The following is a 12,732-nucleotide window of genomic DNA, read 5'->3' as shown; positions in this document are numbered from 1 at the left end:
AGTGTGCTTTGGTTCTTTAATATTTATAGTATAATATTAAATATATTTCATATTATATTTAATTTTAATAAAAATATATTTAATTTATTTATTAATTATAAAAAACCTAATAATTTATAATTTATATATAGTATGAGTGAAGAATGTAATTAATATTAAATAAAATAAAAATAAAAATAAAAAATAATTTTCTTAAAAAAAAGTCAGATAAAATAACGAGTTTTTTTTTATTTAATATGATGAAGAATAGTTTTCATTTTATAATTGAATGGGACACGTGGATGAAATATCTAGTTTTATAATTGAATGAGGTAGCTTGTGTGAGTTAATTTTAATCTTGGTGTAAGATTGAGGTGGATGGTATATGGTTTTGTAATATGGACATGTAAATATAATAAATTTATATTTTATAATGTAATATTAAATATATTTTATACTATATTTAATTTTATTAAAAATATATTTAATTTATTGTATATTAAATAAATATATTTTATTATATTTATTATAAAAATATTTAATTATTTAATATTAATATATTTATTAATTTAAAATTAAAAAAATTAATATATTTATTAATTTAAAATTAAAAAAATTAATATATATATATATATAATAAAAACCTGCCGCGTGCTAAGTAGGTGAATCGGTTCGATTTAAAAATAAATTGAATCGAATAAATAAAAAATTAAAATTTTAATATTTATAAAAATTAAACCAAATCGATTTATTCAAAAATCAAATTAAACCGAATCAGTTTAATTCAGTTTGATTTGATCGATTTAAATTTTTAATAAATTTTTTTATTTTTTATATTTTATTTTTAATATTTTAAAATTTAATTGAAATATTTTAACCTTAGTATGATCTAATCTCTCTAAATTATTAAAAATAATATACTATTATTACTAATCGGTTTGATTTGATTTTTTAAATTTTTTTCAAATCAAAATCGAATCAAACCGAAATAATTGAAAATTTTAAAATTAAAAATCAAACCAAATTGAAATAAATAAAAAAATTAAACCGAATCTTTAAATTAATTCGATTCAATCAATTTTTTCAATTTAAACCGAATGATACTCAACTGTAATGGTAGGTCTTAACAAATAGACTGTTGTGTGTTTTATTTATTTTTTTAATTTAAAAAAAAAAAAAGAAGAAAACGACGCCATAGATGAGTCGAGTCTGATCGTATTTGAAAAATAATTTTGGATCAAATTTAAAAAGTTATTTTTTTTTTAATCTCAAAATCCTTAAAAGTTCAAGCATCTGCTTCTAGGTTTTGTTAGAATTAAAAATATTTTTTAATCTCAAAATCCTAAATAGCTATATAGGTATTAGAATCATCAATTCCTCTAACATAAGTTTTTAGGGTTATGTTTTCTCACTTAACTTCAAAATATTTTTTCTATCTTTTTTATTTTTCTTTTTCTTATATGTTTTAATTATTTTTTAAAAAAGTGATTATGTATAGTTCTAAGTTAGGCGGTTGCACCCAGAAAAAGCATGGAGAAGGAGCATAATCTTTTTTTTTTTTTCTTCGGCTAAATCCTTTTCATATATATTTCTTTTTGTAAATGCAATATTTGAGTTTGGTTTTTTCTTTGGGTTAGTTTAAGTTTGAGCACAAAATTCAAAGTCATTTATCTTGCACATGCATACACTACTGATTTTATTTGAATTTATGATATCTTCTATGGTTGTATCTTGGATGATTTCATTTTCTCATATATTTTTTTTCTTTTTTTTTTAAAAAAAATTCCATATTCCTTTGATGGTATGAGATTTAGGTGATATGAAATAATATTGTTAATATCGATGATATCTGAAATGAACCTAATATTGACAGGTATTTACGATGTCCATCTTTTATGGTAGAAGGAACTACCATGACTATTGCAATTGGTTGTGATGGAGGAGACCTCCTGTTAATACACTCTTAGTGCTGCTTGAAATGGAGCCTTTTTACAAACTCTATTTCAATTACAGACTTTCATTTTCTAATTTTCGAGAAGTAATTTTCTAGCAAATAACTTAATTCTCACTTTAATATAGTAAATATTTTATGCTTTAACTATTTCTTGATGAATCCCAATCACTGAAAATATTTTCATTATGTTAATGCTATAATAATTTTATCACTATCCGAGATAATACAAAACTTTTTTTTAATTCATGTATCATAATAAAAATATGTATTAAATCACGTGAAATTCAAAAATATTTTCAAATTCTGTGTGTCAAAAGAGCGTGTTCGGCAGTATCATGGGTATCGAACTGCCACGGGAGCAATTTGAACTGCTCCTGTGTCTACATATGTGGCGTGTTAACTGCTCTTGTGTTTGCATGCGTAGCGTGTTCGGCACCTTGGATGCCGAACACACCTGTTCAGCACTTAAGAGTGTTGGACAAGCTAAAGTAGAGGGGTGCAGAGATTCCCCTCTGCAGGAGGAATCTTTGCACCCATGTGACATTGTGTGCAGCGGACACTGCACCCCTTTGCAGGAGAAATCTCTGCACTCCTGTGACATTGCATGTAGCGGACATGAGTGCCGAACATGTCCCTGCAACGGCTAATTCGGCATTCTTAATGCCAAACTACACCAACAGTCCAAAATTTTTAACGGCTACCCACTCGCCCGCATCTCTATAAATTGCTATTTGCTTATCCAATTATAATCAAACTTCCATCTCTTATCTGACTTATTTTTTACTCCTTCTCATCTCTTATTTGCTCTCTACTTCTATAATCTTACTTATTTTTTTTTTAATTTTTGATACAAATCAGTTCTTTTCCTCTGCAAATTTCATAAAATTATCGTATCTACTTGTTTTGACTCGACTACAAAAAAAATGCCGGTAAAGTTTAGATATTTTTCATTCTAAATTTAAATTATTTTTTATTTTTATAGTAAATTTTGTAAAGAAAAATAAATTTTTAATATAAAATATTTTTTTTGCAGAAATTGAAAGATTTGATTTCATTGGTCATATCGGTGAAACCGTAATACAGTGATTTATATTTAAAAAGGAAGTACATAAAAAATCAAAATTTTTTTCATAATACAGTAATTTATATTTAAAAGGGAGGTACATAAAAAATCACAATTTTTTTAAATAAATATATCATATTTATTGTGTCTAAATTTAATTTATTGTAATTTTAAAAACTAAAAAAGTTTATTTATCAATTATAGAAATATTGAATTTATATGTTATTTTTTATTTATTATCAGAAAAATGATAGTTCCTATATATGCTAATATTCATTGGGATAAAAATATTATAAATAGTTCTCATGGATATGATTTTGATTGAGATTTTTCAAAAGTTATTCCAATTGGTAAATAGATAAGTTTTAGTCAGTACGTCGGAAAAATTGTTCGTGCAATTGGATTATCTGAGAAGAATGAATTTATAGAGACAATTAATTTTAGAAAGCCTACAATTGTGGATGGATCCTTAAAATTTGAATGCATAGAAATATGGATGAAGATGATGTATCTAGTATGTTTAATTACTTATATTAAATTAGTGGTCCATCTGGTATAGAAATATATATTAAGATATTTTGCTGTGTTGATGCGACGAATGAGGATATTGATATAGGTTCATCCGAAACTGTTGTGAAATCAAATGTTGAACAATGTGAAGAGCAAAATTTAGTGGATGATTATGATTTATCTGATAGTTTTGGAGGGCCGTCAAATAATTTATCTGATAGAGTAGAGAATGACGATGAGATGACGATGACGATGATTCATGGATGTCTACTGAGAATGATAATGATAATGGTCAGGAGGATAGTGAGAGTGAGTCTCGATATTACAACACTCAATTTCCTAATCCTATTGTACCCGTTGTTCATCTCCCCCGTACGCAGAAATAAATTTCGATTTGATTAGGGTGAATCCTTATAATAAGCCAGAAGATCTTTTGGGATGCATCTAAAGAGTTTTCAGTTGGAATGATATTTTTTTCGAGAAATACAATGGCTGCGGCCGCAAAAGAACATCACTTAAGACATTATCATTAATTTTACTACTATGAAACAAGAGAAAAAATTTATTTTATAAAGTGTAAAGACAAAGACAGTAAGTGTGCATGAAGGTTTCGAGCATCCAAAAAAAAGAAGGAAATGAGATATGGAATGCTATGCTAATACACATCTACTAACTTTATTATATTCAAATTCACCAACAATATTAAAACACCGTATTAAATTATTATTTATAAATTTTTATGAAATTTAATCCCAATTAATTTACCTCACTAAATCACAATAAAATAATTATCTCAACACTAATATACTTTTATTAAATTTATTCTGTCCAAAAACAAAAATAAATATTCAATTATCATATTACATTATCAATTATAATTTTCTAATATACTTAATAACACTTAATCATTTAAACTAAACTAAATAAAAATTATTAATATATTACATCATATTATATATTTCAAAACTATATTAATTATTAATATTTATTTTTTTTCATTAAATCACAATAAAATATATTTATCACTACACTAATATACGTTGACTAAACTTTTTTCAATCCAAAACCACAATATATATTCAATCACTATATTACATTATCAATTATAAATTTCTAATACACTTAATAATACTTAATTTTTTATTAAATTAAAATAAATTATTAATTCATTATGACTAAATCATATTATATATTTTAAATTTAAATTAATTATCAATATTATATTTTTTCACTAAATAACAATATAAAATTTAACACTACAATAATATACATGTACTAAAAATATTCTATTAAAAAATCACAACAAATACTGCTAATTCATTCTATCCTAAAATTACTATAATTATTAATAAATTAATTTTTTTAACTAAACCATAATTATGTAAATTTTCAATACACTAAACACAATATCTAAAATATCTAAATGTGTTTTTTAATTATCATTTCTCTAAAAAATGTTATAACATTGCATCTTCTTATAAATAAATATGTATAAAAAAATATTTGTATAAATATTAGTGGTCTAGATTAAATGACAGATAAAAAAAAAAGTTGATGGTGGTATTAATGAAATTGAAATAATACCATGGTTATAAAAAAGAAAAAGCTAGATTTACTTAAATTATTTATAATTTTATTCATTTTATTTTTTATATATTAAAAACAATAATTTTTTATTAACTTTTCAATTATATTTATTTTAAAAATATTAAATTTTATTACATATTAATAAATATTTAAAAAAACTTAAACATAAAATAAAATTAATAATAATTAATTTATATATTATTACAATATAAAAAATAAAATAAAAAATAATTTTAAAATAATTAAAAAATAAATAAAAATTATAAGATGGATGAAATATTTTAAGAATTTAAAATATTATATTTTTTTTTAAAAATAATTTTTTAAACTATCATTTTAAACATTTTAAAAAATATATATTTATAACAATTTAAGTGTGTGGATTATGTTTATTTAATTTTATTTAATTATTTAATTATATTTTAGAGATAAATCTATATAAATATAAAATTAAATAATTTTTTATTTAATTGTATAATCGATGAGCGATTATAATTTTTTTAAAAATTTACTATTTAATATCTTATATAAAAATATTAATTTTTTAATTTTTTACAAATTTAAGAATTAATTAATAATTTTTTTAAAATTATAAAAATTAAATAAAAATATATTTAAAATAATTTTTTAATCTGAAATGCCACTATTTTTATTTATTAACATTTAGCATTTAGACAATTAAATTTTAGAATAAAAAGTATTATGCTTAAATTTTTAATACATATAATAATAAAAATTATGAATCCATATAAAAATATAATTTATAATTTTATTTTTATATGTCAAGAAAAAATATATACTCATTTAAAAAGAAAATTCAGTTATAGAAAAACTTGATAATAGTGGAGATTCTTGGGAACAAGGAAGGAGATGAATGGAGATAATATAATCGTGGAGATGAAGATCTATGTGATGTAGGACTATTTAGACTCCGTCAGGAGTTTTAACCAATATCGTTTGATTAAGACGAAATAAGAGAAAAGAAGGACTATTTAGACTCCGTCAGGAGTTTTAACCAATATCGTTTGGCTAAGACGAAATAGGAGAAAAGATAAGCTGAAAGACTAAAAGTCTTATTGAAATTCCTCAAAGATTGAAAAGTGAAAAGTGCCTTTCTAATAGCCAAGGGAGGCTATTTATAATAGAAATAAAATAATCATAATTCTAATAGGAGTCTAAAATCCTAATAGCCAAGGGAGGCTAAATAGAAATAAAACTCTAATATGCAAAATAATCATAATCCTAATAGGAGTCTAAAATCCTAATAGCCAAGGGAGGCTATTTACAATAGAAATAAAACTCTAATATGCAAAATAATAAAAATACCCAAAATATCCAAAATAATAATTAAAATATAAAAGTTAACCCCGGTCCAACTCTGCCGTAAAATCCAAGGCTAGTTGCCCCGTATCATTCCCTTCCACTTGTAAAGAACTCGTCCTCGAGTTGTCATCAGCAGGGTAGTACTGAAATAGATCTGCCACATTAAACGTCTTCGAAATTTTCATTTCATGTGGGAGGTCAAGAGCATAGGCATTGTCATTGATCTTCTGAATGATCCGGAATGGACCAATCTTCTTGGCGTCAAGCTTTTTCTGTCCTCCACCACGCTCCTGTTTGAAAACATCCACGTGCTGCTTTGCCAAGTTGCTTGCTGCAATACTGTTGTAAGCAAATTCCACCTGGCCTTGGAGGTTTTCACTCTCCTTTGGACTCATCTTGTAATGAGGCAGATTCGGTAATTTTGATCCAGGAATGAGATCAATCTGATGTTGGATATCCCGCAGGGGCGGACGCTTTGATGACTCCTCCACTATCTTAGGAAACTCCTTTAACAACTCTTTGACGGGCGGTGGTAAAGATGGTGCATCCTCCATTGTACCTTTTGCTCTCATCAATAAGGCTAGTGTGCCTTCAGATTTCTCAACTGCGCCTGATAGCTTCTGCACTCCCGTAGAAACAGCAACAACATTCTTCTCTTTCACTTTAGAATGTTTCGCAGAACCGGAAGGCAAGATAGTAATCTTCTTTTGATTCCACGTGAACATGTATGAGTTCTCCTTCCCTTTATACAAAGCATCAACATCGAACTGCCAAGGGCGGCCTAGCAAAATTCCACAACAATCCATATCCACAACATCACAATTAACAAGTTCAGTATAAGATTTACCGATCGAGATAGGCACGCTGCAGATTCTGTTGACCTCAATTGTCGGACCTTCCTTAATCCATCCGACTTTGTATGGCGAAGGATGCAGCTGTGTAGGCAACTGCAATTTCTCCACCAATTGCTTAGCTAGCAGATTCTCACAACTGCAGCTATCTATAATTAGCCTGCAAATTGCCTCTCCTATTCGACACTTTGCTTGAAAAATCTTCCTCCTTTGCGTTTCATCCTCCTGTTTTGTTGAACATAAGATTTTCTTCACCACATAAGTGACTTCAAGATTGGCGGCCACAGGAATGGCGGCCACAGGATTGGCGGCCACATGAGGATGTGCGGCGACGGCGGGTTGGTGGATTCCCTGTTGCAGGGTCAGCTGTCCGATCATCTCCCTCAATTCTGCCAAGGATGCCTCAATCGCAGCAAGTCGCGCCTCTTGATTATCTGCCATGGTCGAACTTCGCTCTGATACCAATCTGATGTAGGACTATTTAGACTCCGTCAGGAGTTTTAACCAATATCGTTTGATTAAGACGAAATAAGAGAAAAGAAGGACTATTTAGACTCCGTCAGGAGTTTTAACCAATATCGTTTGGCTAAGACGAAATAGGAGAAAAGATAAGCTGAAAGACTAAAAGTCTTATTGAAATTCCTCAAAGATTGAAAAGTGAAAAGTGCATTTCTAATAGCCAAGGGAGGCTATTTATAATAGAAATAAAATAATCATAATCCTAATAGGAGTCTAAAATCCTAATAGCCAAGGGAGGCTAAATAGAAATAAAACTCTAATATGCAAAATAATCCTAATCCTAATAGGAGTCTAAAATCCTAATAGCCAAGGGAGGCTATTTACAATAGAAATAAAACTCTAATATGCAAAATAATAAAAATACCCAAAATATCCAAAATAATAATTAAAATATAAAAGTTAACCCCGGTCCAATTCTGCCGTAAAATCCAAGGCTAGTTGCCCCGTATCACTATGCTGAGGAGGAAGGAGGTGGAGAGAAAGTGTGGAGTGGGAGAAGAAACTATGCTGAGGAGATGAGGGGAGATGGAAGGAGACTTTAGCTTTAAAGCCAAAGTCTCTTTTGGGTATGTGCATGTAGGTATGTGGGGCAGGCGCTACGTGGGTCTGTGTGCATGCAAAAGTGTCTGGCACTATAAGTGCCGAACTCTTTTCTTGATCAAAAGCTCATTTAATCAAGTCTTCTCGTCGGGGTGCAGAGATTCTCTACACTCATGATATGATGACTTGTCCAACGCTCTAAGTGCTGGACAGGTGTATTCGACATCCAGTGTTGAACAACATATTTGCGTGGCAGTTCGACACCCATAGTTTTGAACTCCCAATTATTCGACACCTATAGTGTCGAATTCTCCATTATTCGACACTCGTAGTGTTGAATAAGTGTGTTCGGTAATATGATTGTCGAACACGTTCCTTTAACATATAGAATTTAAAAATATTTTTAGATTTTGCTTGATAAATATTTTCTTTATTATGTGTGAATTGAGAAAAAGATCGACAACACGAGTGAAAGTCTTCAACGGTTAAATGAAAAAGATCTTTGAGAATCCCATCTTGCTAGCTAAAACAACATTATGACAAAATTATATTTCCAATAAAACAAATTGAAATTCTCCAGGTACTATACTCTCCCTCCAGGAACCACACTGGCAGTCTGGTATATAACATTATATTTACTGCCAGAGAGAAAGAATGCAACAGAAAAAGAAACATCAGCCAAGTCGTTTTCTTCAACAACCACAAGAAAAGTAGGAAAAAAAAAGCATTGGCCAAGTCCATGTCTCCTGTACAAGTAGACTGGTCGATTGCTTCCACGTTCCTTGAACTTAAAGTACAAATTAAGCGTGCGTGCGTGCTTTGAAAAATTCCCATCTTCTTCCATCTTCACCTTAGAAAAGTAAAGACTATTTTCCATTGGACATCACCAAATGACAAATTATCCATCTCCTAGAATTACCCTCTCCTTCCTCCTTTACAAAGAAAAACACAAAATGTGGAAATGGTCTACCATTATTTACCTAGGCATTTCACAGATTCCAATCATTAGAATTCCAAAGCTAATTTATTGTATTGAGCCCAAGCTCTATTCTTCAACAAATTAATGGGGAACAACGTATTGCTACCGTAAGACACGCCAGAATCAGTAAATTTTATGAATTTAGGGAAAGAATTAAACATTAACTCTCTCTCGTACGATATCTAAAAAGGTAGTTCTGATTTCCTTTCTCATTCCAGATATCCCAGATGTGTGAAATCTGATTATTCTACATAATCATCCCATTTACAATATATGGAAAAATATGAACCGCAAGATACTTTCATTACTTTAAACTGGAGGCACGAAAATGTGAAAGATTGGTCTCTCAACCATTTCTGTGCCTATCAAGGTAAACAACCTTCAACCAAGGCATAGCAGCGAGAAAAGATAGGTCTTCCAGACATTACTAGAGTTTGATTTCAGAGAGCAAATATAAGAACAGAAGGTTTCAGATACTGGAATTGCTATAAGGAGTTGAGATTAAATAGCCTGTCTTCCCAATCTAGGTCCAAAAATTGAGAGTTGAACCATCTTTTTGTTTGATAGTCCGAGTCACTTGTAATGATGCAGAATCCTTTCGTCCAGACGTTATTGGAATATGGTTTTTCATTCTGCTATATGAACTCATTCGTTATTGATAAGATTTCATCAGATGCTTGTGTAGAAAATTAAGTTACAGAACATGCAAAACAAAGAAAACCCATAAAACAAAAGGGCTAACAAGCTCGCGGAGTGAGACTAATTATCAGCAATTTATATATCAGAAGTTCAAACAACAGTCAATACTAGGAATAAATCAAGCGTTTCTTCTACCCTGTTACTAGCAAATTGAATTTTCCTGCAGCTAGATGCACAGTACATGAATTTAAGTATCAAACCCTCAGAATCTGCAGCTTGGTAGAAAAGGCAATAGCAACCCAATCAGGCTGAGAAGAAGACCACTGCAATTGCTCAATTTCAGCCCCAGCGGTGTAAGCCAAAATGGGGTCCAATCCGCCCTCGACAGGTTGCCCCATGGAGGAGAGGTCCCAAATCAAGGCCTGGGAATCATCACCCGCAGTGCAAATGTGGCAAGAGCTGTGAGGGGCCCAAGCAATGGCATTGACGCTAGCGTGGTGCCTCTGCAACTCCACCACAGGGAGAGTCGGGAAGCGGATATCCAGAACCACCACCTTGGCACTATCCATGATGATAGTGGCCATGTACCTCGGGTCCTGCTTATTCCATCCTAATCGAACCAAGGGGGTGTCGGGCTCCGAGCTCTCGTAGATGATGGTGGAGTGCTCCTTATCGCGAAGATCGAAAACTCTAACAGAGCCGTCAGCGGAAACGGAGGCGAAAACCCCAACGCCGCCCCAGGCGATGTCGTAAACCTCCTTATCGTGAGCGATGAGCTGAGTGTCAACGGTCTCCCGCTCAATATCCCAGATGGTGCAGGTGGTGTCGATGCTCGAAGTTCCGATGCGCTTAGGCTCCGCCTCATTCCAGTCGAAGGAAGTGAGAGGTCCACAGAACTCGCTGCTCTTGTTACCATTAAGCAGGCTCTTAAGCTCTACGCGAGACTGGTCATCACCGATACGCCACACGCGGAGGAAATCACTAGAGGTAGCCAAAAGATCCGGCTTCTGGCATTCCTTATCAGGAATGAACATGGTCTTGGTAGGCGGGTACGGGTGTTCGAATGATAGAGTCGGGTCGGAGCGGATCTCACCGTTGGAGTCATCGAGCTGGACAATCTCAACTCTGTTAGGGTACTGCTCAAGGAGGCTGGCGATGGCGAGACGGTACTTCTTGTCACGGCGGACACTCCAGTTCATGGCGTAGATGTGCCAGGGGGCTTCATAAGTGTAGATCTCCGACCGCTTCTGCTGCTCATCGGATCCGTCTTGATTGGGATCACTGCTGGTACCCATAATTTAGCCCTTTGGTTTTTAGTTCCGGAATCAGAAGAGAACAGAGCGACCGCGGCCAGTGGCAGAGACGAAACTGGTATTGTTTTACGATTAGGAAGAAAAGTGCGATTGTAATAATAAAATGAAATAAATGAGATTGAAGAAGAAAAGGTCAGGTCCAAGTCAAAATGTAGCGTGCCTACAGTTTACGGATAAGACCCTGTCTAGCAACATAGACAAATGGGCCCTGTCTGTGGCCTTTGCAACCTTATCTATTCTGTTCCCGTTTAGAGATGGACGGAGATTGGGGTAGGCGTTGGCGAGTCGCTCCTCCCTCCTCCTTCCTGTGCTGTCGATGGCAACGGGCGACTAAATTTTGAGAGAACGTATTTGAACAGTTACAAGTGAATTTGGGGTGGATTAGAATTTAAAAATTAAATTCACTGCGTACGAGGCGATTATAATTAAATTAGATTATTTATTTTTGTTAATATATTTACTTTATATTTTATTAATTTTAATTTTTTATGTCTCTTTTTAATTATTATTGATTTTTAAAATTTTATATTATTATTTCATATATTTAAGATTGATATTGTTTTTTACTTTTTAATTCTATAAATTTTATGCAAAAAAACTTAGTATAATATTTTATTTAAAATTATAATTATGTAACGCTTGTTTTATTGTAAAAGTTCTATCATTTTTATTCCATAAAAAATTTATAATTTGATGTTTTATATTTATGACTGCTTTTAGTTCTGACTTTTTTTAGTAATTTTAAAATTCTTCAATTTTTTAATTTTTTTTATTATCGATTTAATTAATTTTGATGTAACAATTAACCATAAATTGATAATATTTTATTACTATAATAATATATATTAATTAATTAATGAAATGTATATTTTTTAATTTTATTATTTTTTCCTAATCTCAATTTATTCATCAATTATTTTTAAATAAGTTGAAATTTTAATTAATAAAAAAATTTTATTCAATTTATTAACTTTTGCTCAAAGCTTTTGCTCATCGACGGCACTTCAAATATCATGCTACTATATATTCGGTGATGAACGTTCCTATAGATCTATGAATAACTGAGTTTTGTAGCGTCCCATTTTATTGAGTGATGGCTAGAGTGGTAAACGGGTAGGGTACCCGTAAAATTAAGTGTATCCAAATTTGAATCCGATTATATATATAATTTCTGAACACGTCTCAAACACGTTTAATATTTTAATTTTACTATCCGAACCCGTCCCAAGTCCGTTTAACAATACTCGCACAATACCTGAACCCTATTTTTTTAATTCAATTCAATTCAATGACTATCAAATAAACTATCTAACAGTTGCACAACCCAGCAAATCAGCACTAGGAGGAGAAATGTTCAATGACAAGAACCAGCAACTCAGCAACCCAGCAAATAATTTTTTTAATTCAATTCAATGACAAAAACTACCAAATAAACTACCTAACAGTTGCACAACCCAGTAGGAGGAGAAATGTTC

At 30.8% G+C, this 12,732-nt stretch overlaps 1 protein-coding gene across 1 annotated transcript; it reads right to left on the bottom strand.

Moving 5' to 3' along the window:
* Nucleotides 1-10,031: 10,031 nt before the first annotated feature.
* LOC110625463 (WD repeat-containing protein LWD1) lies at nucleotides 10,032-11,563 on the bottom strand. The gene has a single exon (XM_021771061.2). The coding sequence runs from the start codon at nucleotides 11,237-11,239 to the stop codon at nucleotides 10,199-10,201; it is 1,041 nt and encodes a 346-aa protein (XP_021626753.1). The 5' UTR covers nucleotides 11,240-11,563; the 3' UTR covers nucleotides 10,032-10,198.
* Nucleotides 11,564-12,732: the final 1,169 nt, after the last annotated feature.

Source organism: Manihot esculenta, chromosome 11, assembly GCF_001659605.2.
Source record: "Manihot esculenta cultivar AM560-2 chromosome 11, M.esculenta_v8, whole genome shotgun sequence".
NCBI classification, from domain to species: Eukaryota; Viridiplantae; Streptophyta; class Magnoliopsida; order Malpighiales; family Euphorbiaceae; genus Manihot; species Manihot esculenta.
The sequence above is the reverse complement of the archived record's forward strand: the minus strand, read 5'-3'. Positions and strand labels throughout refer to the sequence as shown.